The sequence below is a fragment of the Oncorhynchus keta genome, chromosome 14, assembly GCF_023373465.1.
Source record: "Oncorhynchus keta strain PuntledgeMale-10-30-2019 chromosome 14, Oket_V2, whole genome shotgun sequence".
Taxonomy (NCBI): domain Eukaryota; kingdom Metazoa; phylum Chordata; class Actinopteri; order Salmoniformes; family Salmonidae; genus Oncorhynchus; species Oncorhynchus keta.
Window position 1 is genome coordinate 53293160 of NC_068434.1, and position 15332 is coordinate 53308491.

General features: G+C 42.9%; 1 protein-coding gene across 2 annotated transcripts in view; it reads left to right on the forward strand.

Annotated features, from left to right (window-relative positions):
• homer1b (homer scaffold protein 1b) overlaps positions 1 to 15332 on the forward strand; it is a 96318-nt gene that overhangs the window by 21509 nt on the left and 59477 nt on the right. The window contains exons 2-3 of one of the 2 annotated variants that reach the window (XM_035786475.2): positions 12677 to 12833; positions 13744 to 13875. In XM_035786475.2, the coding sequence (XP_035642368.1) occupies positions 12677 to 12833; positions 13744 to 13875 (289 nt within the window). Of the gene's footprint in view, positions 1 to 11956; positions 12834 to 13743; positions 13876 to 15332 lie in introns of those variants that run through there. The other variant, XM_035786473.2, reaches the window with a different exon arrangement.

Genomic DNA, 15332 nt, shown 5'->3' on the forward strand with positions numbered 1-15332 from the left:
CAGTAAAGAGGCTCAGAGAGAATACCACCGAATCGCCTCGAGTACTTTTGTAAGTTAACCCCACGGTCTGTGTCGGCAGTTTTTTTGAGCAGGTGTTTCAATGCTTTGACCGAGGGTATCACGCCTGCTGCAGATGATTCATTTGATTAGCTTATTTCTCTGAGACAGTTTGTTCGAATGGCGCTAGGAGTGTGTTCATGTTTCCAAGTTTCAAGCATGTTCTCAAATGTCATTGAAATGGCAGCAGTGGTATGAGAACCAGCACATTCTTGAGCATGCAATACGGCTTTCCTCAGTACGAAATTCTCACCGACCCACTGTGCTGTCAGACTCAGCATGCTCATGTGGCCGACATCGCCGGTCGGTCGTGACGCCCATATGAAGCATAATGAATTCCATTATCTTGGCATTAATGTATTTCAACCTTTGAGTTGTTTCGCTGAAATGTTCTTACTCTTTCAAATGACTGCTCAATTTCAACTTGTTTGAAAGTGTGCACTTAGTATTTTTCTGGTTTTGTTCTGTATAGCTCTGTATTTTTCGTGGTGTCACTCAGTCATCTCCGTACGTTACATATACAGTTGAAGTCGGAAGTTTACATACACCTTAGCCAAATACATTTAAACTCAGTTTTCACAATCCCTGACATTTAATACCTGTCTTAGGTCATTTAGGATCACCACCTTTTTTTAAGAATGGGAAATGTCAGAATAATAGTAGAGAGAGTGATTTATTTCAGCTTTTATTTCTTTCATCACATTCCCAGTGGGACAGACGTTTACATACACTCAATTAGTATTTGGTAGCATTGCCTTTAAATTGTTTAACTTGGGTCAAACGTTTCGGCTAGCCTTCCACAAGCTTCCCACAATAAGTTAGTGAGTTTTGGCCCATTTCTCCTGACAGAGCTGGTGTACTTGAGTCAGGTTGTTGGCCTCCTTGCTCGCACACCCTTTTTCAGTTCTTCCCACAAATATTCTATAGGATTGAGGTCAGGGCTTTGTGATGGCCACTCCAATACCTTGACTTTGTTGTCCTTAAGCCACTTTGCCACAACTTTGGAAGTATTCTTGGGGTCATTGTCCATTTGAAGACCCATTTGAGACCAAGCTTCAACTTCCTGACTGATGTCTTGAGATGTTGCTTAAATATATCCACATAATTCTCTTTCATCATGATGCCATCTATTTTGTGAAGTGCAACAGTCCATCCTGCAGCAAAGCACCCCCACAACATGATGCTCCCACCCCCGTGCTTCACGGTTGGGATGGTGTTCTTCAGCTTGCAAGCCTCCCCCTTTTCCTCCAAACATAACGACGGTCATTATGGCCAAAACGTTATATTTAGTTTCATCAGACCAGACGACATTTCTCCAAAAAGGTAAATCTTTGTCCCCATTTGCAGTTTCAAACCGTAGTCTGGCTTTTTTATGGTGGTTTTGGAGCAGTGGCTTCTTCCTTGCTGAGCAGCCTTTTAGGTTATGCCGATATAGGACTTGTTTTACTGTGTTTATAGATACTTTTGTACCTTTTTCCTCCAGCACCTTCATAAGGTTCTTTGCTGTTATTCTGGGATTGATATGCTCTTTTCGCACCAAAGTATGTTCATCTCTAGGAGACAGAATGCGTCTCCTTCCTGAGCGGTATGACGGCTGCGTGTCCCATGGTGTTTATACTTGCGTGCTATTGTTTGTACAGATGAATGTTGTACCTTCAGGCATTTGGAAATTGCTCACAAGGGTGAACCAGAGTGGAGATCTACAATTATTTTTCTGAGGTCTTGGCTGGTTTCTTTAGATTTTCCCATGTTTTCAAGCAAAAAGGCATTGAGTTTGAAGGTAGGTTTTCTAAATACATCCACAGGTACATCTCCAATTGAATCAAATGATGTCAATTAGCCTATCAGAAGCCATGACATAATTTTCTGGAATTTTCCTAGCTGTTTAACCTCTTGGTCCTACCTGGCACGCAGGCGTCCCATCTAGAGCTCTGGAAATGCAAATGCGCTATGCTAAATGCTAATAGTATTAGTTAAAACTCAAACGTTCATTAAAATACACATGCAGGGTATTGAATTAAAGCTACACTCGTTGTGAATCCAGGCAACAAGTCAGATTTTTAAAATGCTTTTCGGCGAAAGCATGAGAAGCTATTATCTGATAGCATGTAACACCCCAAAAGACCCACAGGGGACGTAAACAAAATAATTAGCATAGTCGTCGCTACACAAACCGCACAAATAAAATATAAAACATTCATTACCTTTGACCATCTTCTTTGTTGGCACTCCTAGATGTCCCATAATCACTATTGGGTCTTTTTTTCCGATTAAATCGGTCCATATATAGCCTAGATATCGATCTATGAAGACTGTGTGATAAACTGAAAAAAAATAGCGTTTCATAACGTAACGTCATTTTTTAAAATTCAAAAAGTCGATGATAAACTTTCACAAAACACTTCGAAATACTTTTGTAATGCAACTTTAGGTATTAGTACACGTTATTAATAAGCGATAAAATTCATCAGGAGGCGATGTCAATTCTATAGGTGTCTGTTTCTAAAAAATGTCTTGGAGAGAGCTCGACCAAAACATCCGGTCGGAGACCGGAGGGAATCGATTCCCTTGATTCGGTTAGACCAAGAATCAATTGCGAATCAAATGACAAGACTCTAGACAACGTGTGGAAGCTGTAGGCACTGCAACCTCGGCCTCATTTAATTCGATTCACTTTGAACAATTCCTTGAAGTCGCGGATGGATATTTATTTCCATTTTCAGTGATCAGATATTCCTGCACTTTTCGATGAAATGCACGTTCTGTTATAGTCACAGCCGTGATTTAACCAGTTGTATAAACGTCTGAGTGTTTTCTATCCACACATACTAATCATATGCATATACTATATTCCTGGCCTGAGTAGCAGGGCGCTGAAATGTTGCGCGATTTTTAACAGAATGTTCGAAAAAGTAGAGGGTCGACTTAACAGGTTAAAGGCACAGTAAACTTACTGAATGTACACTACTGTTTCACTGGAATTGTGATACAGTTAATTATAAGTGAAAAAATCTGTCTGTACACAATTGTTGGAAAAATTACTTGTGTCTTGTGTCTTGTACCGTACGTACATACCCCAACCAGAAGCCATGGATTACAGGCAACCCTGAGTTAAAGGCTAGAGCTGCCGCTTTCAAGGAGAAGGACTCTATAACCCGGACGCTTATAAGAAATCCCGCTATGCCCTCCGACGAACCATCAAACAAGCAAAGCGTCAATACAGGACTAAGAATGAATCGTACTACTCCAGCTCCGACAGTCGTCGGATGTGGCAGATCTTGCAAACTATTACAGACTACAAAGGGAAGCACAGCCGCGAGCTAACCAGTGACACGAGCCTACCAGACGAGCTAAATAACTTCCATGTTTGCTTCGAGGCAAGCAACACTGAAGTATGCATGAAAGCATCAGCTGTTCCGGACGACTGTGATCACGCTCTCCGTAGTCGAATGTGTGTAATATCTTTAAACAGGTCCACATTGAGAAGGCCGCAGGGCCTGACAGATTATCATGACGTGTACTGCGAGCATGCGCTGACCAACTGGCAAGTGTCTTCACTGACATTTTCAACCTGTCCCTGACCGAGTCTGTACTAACATGTTTCAAGCAGACCACCATAGTCCCTGTGCCCAAGAACAACAAGGTAACCTGCCTAAATGACTACCGACCCGTAGCATTCACATATGTAGCCATGAAGTGCTTTGAAAGGCTGGTCATGGCTCACAGCAACACCATTATCCCAGAAACCCTAGACCCAGTCCAATTTGCATACCGCCCCAACAGATCCACAGATGATGCAATCTCTATTGCACTCCACACAACTTTTTCCCACATGGACAAAAGGAACACCTACGTGAGAATGCTATTCATTGACTACAGCTCAGCGTTCAACATCATAGTGCCCTCAAAGCTCATCACTAAGCTAAGGACCCTGGGATTAAACACTTCCCTCTTAACCTGGATCCTGGACTTTCTGACTTGCCGCTCCCAGGTGGTAAAAGGGTAGGTAACAACACATCTGCTATGCTGATCATCTACACGGGGGCCCCTGAGGGGTGCGTGCTCAGTCCCCTTCCGTACTCCTTGTTCACCCATGAATGGATGTCCAAACACGACTCCAACACCATCATTAAGGTTTGCTGATGACACAACAGCGGTAGGCATGATCACCGATAACGATGAGACAGCCTATAGGGAGGAGGTCAGAGACACTGCCAGGATAACAACCTCTCCCTCAACGTGATCAAGACAAAGGATATGATTGTGGTCTACAGGAAAATGAGGACTGAGCACGCCCCCATTCTCATTGATGGGGCTGCAGTGGAACAGGTTGAGAGCTTCATGTTCCTTGGTGTCCACATCACCAGCAAACTATCATGGTCCAAGCACACCAAGACAGTCGTGGAGAGGGCACAACAACGCCTATTCCTCCTCAGGTGACTTGATTTGGCATTGATCCTCAGATCCTCAAAAAGTTCTACAGCTGCACCATCGAGAGTATGGTTGCATCTGGTTGCATCACCGCCTGGTATGGAAACTGCTCGGCCTCCGACCGCAAGGCACTACAGAGGGTAGTGAGAACGGCCCAGTACATCACTGGGCCCAAGCTTCCTGCAACCCAGGACCTCTATACCAGGCGGAGTCAGAGGAAGGCTCTAAAAATGACCATAGACTCCAGCCACCCTAATGGGTTCTTTCTGATGTTCTTTCTGCTACGGCATGGCAGGCGGTACCGGAGCGCCAATTCTAGGTCCAAAATGCTTCTAAACTGCTTCTTCCCCCAAGCCATGAGACTCCTGAACAGCTAATCAAATGGCTAGCCGGACTATTTGCAATTGTCCCCCCTCAATTACCTCGACTAACCTGTGTCCCCGCACATTGATTATTTACCCTTATTGCCTCGCTACTCTTATTTTATTGTTGCTCCTTAATTATATTTATTTTCTTTATATTTTAATTGTATTTTTTTTTTAAACTTCAGTTTATTTGAGTAAATCCTTATTTTTTATTAAAACTGCATTTTTGGTTAAGGGCTTGTAAGTAAGTATTTCACTTTTCTCCCAGTGCTTCACCGTAGGGATGGTGCCAGGTTTGCTCCAGACGTGATGCTTGGCATTCAGGCTAATGAGTTCAATCTTGGTTTCATAAGACCAGAGGATCTTGTTCCTCATGGTCTGAGAGTCCTTTAGGTGCCTTTTGGCAAACTCCAAGTTGACTGAGGAGTGGCTTCCGTCTGGCCACTCTACCATAAAGGCCTGATTGGTGGAGTGCTGCAGAGATAGTTGTCCTTCTGAAAGGTTAATCTTAACAGAGGAACTCTGGAGTTCTGTCAGAGTAACCATCGGGTTCTTTGTCACCTCCCCGACCCCGATTGCTCAGTTTGGCCAGTCTTGGTGGTTCCAAAGTTTCTCCATTTAAGAATGGTGGTGTCCACTGTGTTCTTGGGGCCCTTCAATGATGCATACATTTTTGGGTACCTTTTCCCAGATCTGTGCCTCGTCACAATCCTGTCTCAGAGGTCTACGGACAATTCCTTTGACCTCATGGCTTGGTTTTTGCTCTGATATGCACTGGCAATTGTGTGACCTTATATAGACAGGTGTGTCCAATCAATTGAATTCACCACAGGTGGACTCCAGTCAAGTTGTAGAAACATCTCAAGGTTGATCAATGGAAATTGGATGCACCTGAGCTCAATTTAGAGTCTCCTAGCAAAGGGTCTGAATACTTATGTAAATAAGCTATTTCTGTATTTTTTAAAATAAATTGCAAACATTTCTAAAAACCTGTTTTCACTTGGTCATTATGGAGTATTGTGTGTAGATTGATGAGGAAAATGTTTTATTTCATACATTTTAAAATAAAGCTGTAACGTAACAAAATATGGAAAAAGTCAAGGGGTCTGTATACTTTCCGAATACACTCTATATGATATTATATGTAAAAAGAGAGAAATAAAGAAAATGCATCATGTTATCCTAATTATTGTGCTTGGGATATTTGTTATTTAACTTTTATTTAGTCAGGTGAAACCCATTGAGATCAGGGTCTCATTTTCAAAGGTACCCTAAGCACAGTAATACAATAGTACAAAATGATCATTCTAACAAGGATAGAAAATATTTAAAAAATTCAAAGTACAACTCATAACAATCTCTTCATTCAATCAAAACATCTGCATTTCTCATTCAACACACTAATACTGGAGTCTTAACTGCCCTGGCGGCACCAGGGAATCAAGATGCAAGGAGATCTGCAGGCTATTTCAAGAATGGGAGGCATTAGAACTGAAAGTGGATCTACCCCGATTGGTATGGACTATTTTAACCTCGAGAGTTAACCATCCCTGTGAACGGGTTTGGTGTATCATATTTATTTATTTTAAACAGTGAAATTAGGTAGGTTGGAAGCTTTTTCAGAATAGCTTTGTGAACAAACAGGGAGTATTGAACTTATGTACGGGACTTTAGTGAGGTCCAGCCGACCCTTTGATACAGGATGTAGTGATGAATATTAAACCTGTCACCTGTGATGAAGGGAAGTGCGCTATGGAGACTGTAGCCAAAGGTTTTAGAGTGGTGTCTGCTGCATTTTGCTAAAATGGTGTCACCATAGTCCAAAACTAGCAGGAAAGTTGTCAAGATCTATTTCTAAAAAAGAAGCCCACTTTAAATCATAGCTATTTAACTAGCTCTTCCATATGTTTTTTAAACATTAGATCTTTATCAATCCAAACACCCAAATAATGTATTGTGAAATCTGTCGTAAAATGTATTTTAATATTTACATGTTTTATTATCATGTATATAACTGCCTTATTTTTTGCTGGACCCCAGGAAGAGTACAGCAGCTACTGGGGATTCTTAATAAATTCAAATACAGTGGGGAAAAAAGGTATTTAGTCAGCCACCAATTGTGCAAGTTCTCCCACTTAAAAATATGAGAGAGGCCTGTAATTTTCATCATAGGTACACTTCAATTATGACAGACAAAATTAGAAAGGAAATCCAGAAAATCACATTGTAGGATTTTTTATGAATTTATTTGCAAATTATGGTGGAAAATAAGTATTTGGTCAATAACTAAAGTTTATCTCAATACTTTGTTATATACCCTTTGTTGGCAATGACAGAGGTCAAGCGTTTTCTGTAAGTCTTCACAAGGTTTTCACACACTTGTTGCTGGTATTTTGGCCCATTCCTCCATGCAGATCTCCTCTAGAGCAGTGATGTTTTGGGGCTGTTGCTGGGCAACACGGACTTTCAACTCCCTCCAAAGATTTTCTATGGGGTTGAGATCTGGAGACTGGCTAGGCCACTCCAGGACCTTAAAATGCTTCTTACGAAGCCACTCCTTCGTTGCCCGGGTGGTGTGTTTGGGATCATTGTCATGCTGAAAGACCCAGCCACGTTTCATCTTCAATGCCCTTGCTGATGGAAGAAGGTTTTCACTCAAAATCTCACGATACATGGCCCCATTCATTCTTTCCTTTACACGGATCAGTCGTCCTGGTCCCTTTGCAGAAAAACAGCCCCAAAGCATGAAGTTTCCACCCCCATGCTTCACAGTAGGTATGGTGTTCTTTGGATGCAACTTAGCGTTCTTTGTCCTCCAAACACGATGAGTTGAGTTCTTTCAAAAAGTTATATTTTGGTTTCATCTGACCATATGACATTCTCCCAATCTTCTTCTGGATCATCCAAATGCTCTCTAGCAAACTTCAGATGGGCCTAGACATGTACTGGCTTAAGCAGGGGGACACGTCTGGCACTGCAGGATTTGAGTCCCTGGCGGTGTAGTGTGTTACTGATGGTAGGCTGTGTTACTTTGGTCCCAGTTCTCTGCAGGTCATTCACTAGGTCTCCCTGTGTGGTTCTGGGATTTTTGCTCACTGTTCTTGTGATCATTTTGACCCCACGGGGTGAGATCTTGCGTGGAGCCCCAGATCGAGGGAGATTATCAGTGGTCTTGATACAGGTAACGAGTGGAGGACAGAGGAGCCTCTTAAATAAGAAATTACAGGTCTGTGAGAGCTGTACAGTACAATATGAATGTCAATACACACAATAGGCTGACTGGGGAGGTAACAATGGCACCGGAGAAGAAGGTTGACTTTTTTCCTTGTCCCCAACAGATTGTGTTTTTTTTTTCGTTTCTTTGCGTTGTTTGTAACTTATTTTGTACATAATGTTGCCGCTATCGTCTCTTGTGACCGAAAATAACTTCTGGACATCAGGACTGCGATTACTCACCACTGACTGGCAGAATCCTTTTTTTCCTTTAACGAGTCTGACGAGCCCGACACGAATGATATTCTACTTTCTCGGGAACAGGCCCAGATCCCTGTGAAGAGGAGGTGGAGAAAAAGGGGCCAGAGGGCGGCCTGCCTTCTGAGAATTCATAGGCGATCGAATAAACCTCCACTTCCTTCCATTCTGCTAGCAAACGTGCAATCTTTGGAGAATGAAATCGATGACCTTCGCGGAAGAATAAACTACCAACGGGACATTAAAATCTGTAATATCTTATGCTTCACGGAGTTGTGGCTGACGCTATACAGGCAGGATAAAACAACGGTGTCTGGTAAGACAAGGAGCGGCAGAATATGTATTTTTGTAAATAGCAGCTGGTGCACGATATCTAAGGAAGTCTCGAGCTATTGCACATTGACTCTGTACCGGTACCCCCCTGTTTAATATAGTCTTGCTATTGTTATTTTACTGCTGCTCTTTAATTACCTCTTACTTTTATTCCTTATTCTTATCCTTATTTCTGTTGGTTAGGGGCTTGTAAGTAAGCATTTCACTGTAAGGTCTACACCTGTATTCGGTACATGTGACTAATAAAATGTAATTTGATTTCCCACAGTCAAAGTCCCGCAATAAGAGCTAAGACGCTAATATTTGCACAGTTGTGTTCTGTGGGTGTCACCGAGTAGACTGACAGCCCATTTCATTGCTCCACATTCCAACACTGCAACCTTGTTTAACATGATCTAGTCTAAATATGGCATGATTCCACCAATTGTAACTTTCTTCATCACTTTCAAATGGGAACTTTTATCTTAAAGGTGAAATGCAAATTCCACTATTGTGGCTACCCCTTATTATGACTAGCTTCACAACACATAACCCAGTCCGGTCAAGCCATACTAGTCAGAGGAAGCTAGCTGGCTGCTTATAACATTAGTTTTGGGCAACAGGGTTAAGTACCTGGCAAGCTAGTTCTTTCAATAGGAGAACAACAAGTGGCTACCTAGCTAATACTTACTCACACGGATTCCTAAATCATTGCTAACAATATTGAAAATGTCTGCAGTTTCCACTGGTCATTGTTTTCAGGCTGGTTGCATTGATGCTAGCTAGGTACCAAGCTAAAGCTAGCGAGCTAGCTAGCTACCCCAGAAGTTGCTAATAACATCTCTATCAAAGATATTTGCAAACTTTTTTTATCCTGCTCGTTTGATCTTGATCTAATTTCAAATGCTCACACAGACGTATTCCCATTCGGTCGAACAAATAATGCCTTATTATCAACACAGTTTTGTACAGCTTTGACAGTGATCGTAATGATGGCCCTTGGCTTGTACATGCAAATTCAGCAAAAACAACAATCAATAATAGAATTGTGTTATTTGACATGTCAAATTAAAAGCTTATTTGAGGCGTCAAATAGTGTTATTTGACATGTATCTTTTTTGACACACAAAGACCCAAACAGCGTTCCATAGTGGATTGACTGCATTGTTTGAATGTAATGTTGGCATATTGGCAGTTAATTTGAAAAATGAATGGAATAATTCCTCTAAATCTGTCTGGCTAGCTAGCTAACACATACAGTGCCAATAAATTCTTCACATTCATTGTTTTACACTATCACAGCACTGGCAAACCATGGCTGTACAACTTCCTGACCAACATGGCTGACCTTTGGACCATCATAAGAAGGTTCATGTCAACTCTAGTATTCTAATTCCTAATTCTATGGTCTGACATCAGAATCGGCAGGGTATGTTTGGCAGCATGAGTGAAGGATGCTTTGTTGCGAAATAGGAAGCCGATTCTAGATTTAATTTGGGATTGGAGATGCTTAATGTGAGTCTGGAAGGAGAGTTTACAATCTAACCAGACACCTAGGTATTTGTAGTTGTCCACATATTCTAAGTCAGAACCGTCCAGAGTAGTGATGCTGGACGGGCGGGCAGTGAATGGTTGAAGAGCATGCATTTAGTTTTATTTGCATTTAAGAGCAGTTGGAGGCCACGGAAGGAGAGTTGTATGGCATTGAAGCTCGTCTGGAGGTTAGTTAACACAGTGTCCAAAGAAGGGCCAGAAGTATACAGAATGGTGTAGTCTGCGTAGAGGTGGATCAGAGAATCACCAGCAGCAGGAGTGACATCATTGATGTATACAGAGAAAAGAATCAGCCCGAGAATTAAACCCTGTGACATCCCCATAGACTTCCACAGGTCCGAACAACAGGCCCTCCGATTTGACACACTTAACTCTGTCTGAGAAGTAGTTGGTGAACCAGGCGAGGCAGGCATTTGAGAAACCAAGGCTGTTGAGTCTGCCGATAAGAATGTGGTGATTGACAGAGCCTTGGCCAGGTTGAAAGCCTAAATATGCATGCATTAAATGCTGCACAATTATGAAAATATGACTAAAAAATTGACAACTTTGTCAGGAAACATAAGGAAATAAATACTGTACTCAGTTATTGCATTCATGCACAATGAAGGATAAAACAGTTAGAATGATGATGTTAGAACACCAGAGATTCTATGCGCAGCCACAGGCGGCGAGCTGAACTCTTTATTTAACACTGTATGCCCGTGCTAGCTGTGACGTCATCAGTCACTCAGGTTTTCTTAAAGGTGAATAAAACAGAAATTAGTGTACAACTGTTGTTTTCCGATCAATGAAAATGTTGTAATTAATGTTGTTGTATTGTACTGGAACTTATGACAGCAAATTGTAATCTATTGGGTTCATTTAGGACAAAATGACAAAATCCTACAAGACTTGTCAAAAACCTTTAGGATCCAATCAGATTACTTTTGATTTCCAATAGGAAAAAAGTAGTTCAATAGGATTCCAATAGGATTCTGATACAGGCGACACAATATCCTATAGGACTGCAATAATCTTATAGGATCACTTTTTATTTCCAATAGGAAAACGTAGTCCAATAGGATTTTGATATAGGATTCCAGTAGAAAAATCATAAATCCTATAGAATATTTTGACACATTTGCCTCTCCCAACAACTGGAATAGGCACATTCAAACAGAAGTGGAGATAGAAAATTTCCGAAAAGTCCATTTTCAAAAATATTCCATGCTAGTGATGCTAGCACAGTAAATTAGCTTACTTGCTTCTGAAGAGGGATAGGAGTGGTGGATGTTTTTGAAAAATCTACTTCCAGCCAATAATTGCTTTCACTGGCAGCCGCTGGCAATCTGCACTCCATTCATATGTATTAGAAACGTTTCCAATATGAACTTCCTCAGGCTTTCGAACTTCACATTTACAACCACTGCTTTCCCTCCCTCCCTTCTCTCCTCCTCCCCCTCTCTTGGTTGATTATGTACAGGAGTGGTTATCAAACGGTCGATCGCAGTCGAATGGTCAATCTACAAGGCATTCCTAGTCGATCACCTAACATTTCTGTTGAAAAGCCGATAAAGCCTTGCACCACTATTTCTTTTAAATTCAAGTGTATTGCTGGCCATTTGGATAGCTCAAATCACTGTGCCGGCAGCTTCTATGACCCCACAGCCACGTTTGATACTATGTGAGATTTCATATATTTTTTCTATATTTAGCCGGTTCTCTATATTTAGCCTGTAGCCCCTCTCTCACCATACCACTGGCATTCCCAAATCAGAGCAGGGAGAGACAGCACTGCCATTCAGAGGAGAGACTGCGTGGAAGTGCACTTGTATAGCCTACATGTATAGGACGTACCATTTTGCAGACACTGTTATCCAGAGAGAGTTATAGGAGCAATTAGATTTAAGTGCCTTGCTCAAGAGCACATTTACAGATTTTTTTACCTTGTTGGCTCGGCGATTCAACACAGCGAACTTTCATTTACTGGCCCAACGCTCTTAACCACTACGCTACCTGCGGCATGTATTAGTATGTGCAGCATGATTGGTGTGTATGTGGCCTGTGTGTGGGTGTAGTAGGTCTGTGTATGTTTATAGGAGGTCTGTGTGTATAAGAAGATAGTGTGTGTGGAGAAGGTGGTGTGTAGGCAGTAAGTGTGTGTGTGTGTGTGTGTGTGTGTGTGTGTGTGTGTGTGTGTGTGTGTGTGTGTGTGTGTGTGTGTGTGTGTGTGTGTGTGTGTGTGTGTGTGTGTGTGTGTGTGTGTGTGTGTGTGTGTGTGTGTGTGTGTGCGCATTGACTGTCAGTCAATCAGTTGGTGAACTTTAACCACACGCTGCCCTCCCTGTGGTTGTCATGGAAGGCGGTGGCGAGTTGGTGATTCGGTTACCGGGACGATCCCATTCCCCGGACAACAAAGGCGACAGTAACTTTGGGTTAGGCGAGTTTGGCCAGACAATGGTGTTAAGGCACAAAGAGGTTCACCACTTCTTCTTGGCCCCCTTCAGGGAGCAGCCGATCTACAGCACGCGGGCCCATGCGTTCCAGATTGACCCCAACACCAAGAAGAACTGGGTGCCCACCAGTAAACACGCTGTCACTGTGTCCTACTTCTATGACAGCACCCGCAACGTTTACCGCATCATCAGCCTCGACGGCACCAAGGTAAAGGCTACTTATAGTGCTTATAACACGTACAACTCTCCTGAGATACTGAAACTCCTGTTATGCCTCTATGCTATGGCCACTTGCAGGTATTGTTTTCTAACACTGTGCAGGTCTTTATGGACATTGTTAGAAGTTCATTTTGGTTGGTTGAGTACAACATAGGAGCTGCACTGTGATATTGCAAAAGCAGTAGGTTTTTCACCTTCTACACTGGAAGCATAACTTTTGTCCAGCCTGGGCAGTGTGAGCGTTCTCAATTGTGAGCTGCATGCCCGAAATCTTGAAAATTGAACCAGAGTGTAAGTTTACGCTGAGCAGCACGAGCATCTTGCAGAGCCGCACTGCTTCCGCCCAGTTTTCATTGAATTGGAGCGTCTCACACTCCTAAAAAGTTACGTGTCTAGTGTAGCAGGCCAGTAAGTTACATGTGAGACAAGTATCTTTAAAAAGCATTGTAGAAGGGTCATTACTTTTTGTAGGCTGGAGCTCGGAAAATGATTTGGTTCATTGGAAAGCTCTAAAACATTCTAAAGACATTAAACACAAGGTGACTGCACCATCATCCAAAGCCAAGGGAAAGATAACTAGCACCATTTTAACACATCCAGTTTAGTGGGTTTGTCTAGTGTTAATGGACAATCTAATGTACAAACATGTCAGTGGGTGGACAGCATAGCTAACACTGGCATGATTCAGCCGAGTGCCGGAATCTAGAATGTGTTTTATTCAGCTCATGTGTCAGACAGAGCCAGGAGTGCCCTAATAGGTGTGCGTGAATGTCTTACTGTGTGATAGGCACAGGGTCCATTTTAGGTCTGGACTTGAGTCCACTCTCCTCTCTGGGTATTTTAGTCTTGTGGGTTTGATTTGTTGTAATTTGATCTTATGTGTGTGTTTGCTCCTGTAGGCGATAATCAACAGCACCATCAGCCCCAACATGACCTTCACAAAGACGTCTCAGAAGTTTGGCCAGTGGGCCGACAGCAGAGCTAATACTGTTTATGGCTTGGGCTTCTCTACTGAACACCACCTGACCAAGGTACACAGACACACGCATCCCTTAAAAGTGGTTCCCTCTGCCCTTTCTCTCTCTCTTCTTCACTGTTCTTTCTTTCTTCTCGCTGGGTAGCTCTTCCACTTTTCGCTCTAATGAGGCACTATGTGTGTGTGTCAGTGTGTGTGTATGTGGGCGGGTGCTTCTTTCCTCTGCAGTATGATTAAGCTATGTCGTGAGCCGGGGGATGCACACAGCAGCCCTACTCTCAGACAAGACGGATATGCATACATGCACCCACCCACCCACCCACCCACACGCACCCATCCATCCATCCATCCACACACACACACACGCACGCACGCTCGCACGCGTTGTAAATGAGAACTTGTTTTCAAATGGCCTACCTGGTTAAATAAAGGTGAAATTTAAAAGAAAACACACGCACCCACACATACACGGGCACCCACACATGCACCCACACACGCACGCACACACATACGCATGCACCCACACATACACACGCATCCACACACGCGCGTACACACACTCGCACCCACGCACATATACACACCCACACACACAGAGAGAATAAGCAGAATAATGATGTTCTTAGTCTTATAATCATTAATGTCTTAATTTCATGATTAGGGATATTAACATTGGGTATAAATTCTCAATCAATATTCCACTAGTAATCCAGTAATAATGAACCCTCTGAGCACACACTGGTTGAATCAACGTTGTTTCCATGTAATTTCTATGAAATTGTATGATCTGTTCACCCCAGGGGACTAGGGTAGGTAACAACACATCTATCACGCTGATCTTCAACATGGGGGGCCCCTCAGGGGTGCATGCTCAGTTCCCTTCTGTACTACCTGTTCGCTCATGACTGCACGACCAGGCACGACTCCAGCACAATCATTACGTTTACAGATTACACAACGGTGTTAGGCCTGATCACCGACAACGACGAGACAGCCTATATGGAGGTGGTCAGAGACCTGGCTGTGTGGTGACAGGACAACAACCTCTCCCTCAACGTGATCAACACAAAGGAGATGATTGAGGACTACAGGAAACGGAGGACCGAGCACGCACCCATTCTCATCGACTGGGCTGTAGTGCAGCAGGTTGAGAGCTTCAAGTTCTTTGGTGTCCACATCACCAGCAAATTAACATGGTCCAAGCACACCAAGACAGTCGTGAAGACGACACGAAAAAACCTATTCCCCCTCAGGAGACTGAAAATATTTGGCATGTGTTCTCAGATCCTCAAATGGTTATACAGCTGCACCATGAAGAAAAAGTTCTACAGCTGCACCATCTAGAGCATCCTGACGGGTTGCATCACTGCCTGGTATGGCAACTGCTCGGCCTCCGACCGCAAGGCACTACAGAGGGCAGTGCGTACGCCCAAAAAATTGTCAAAGACTCCAGCCACCTAGTCATAGACTGTTCTCTCTGCTACTGCAGGGCAAGAGGCTTCTAAACAGCTT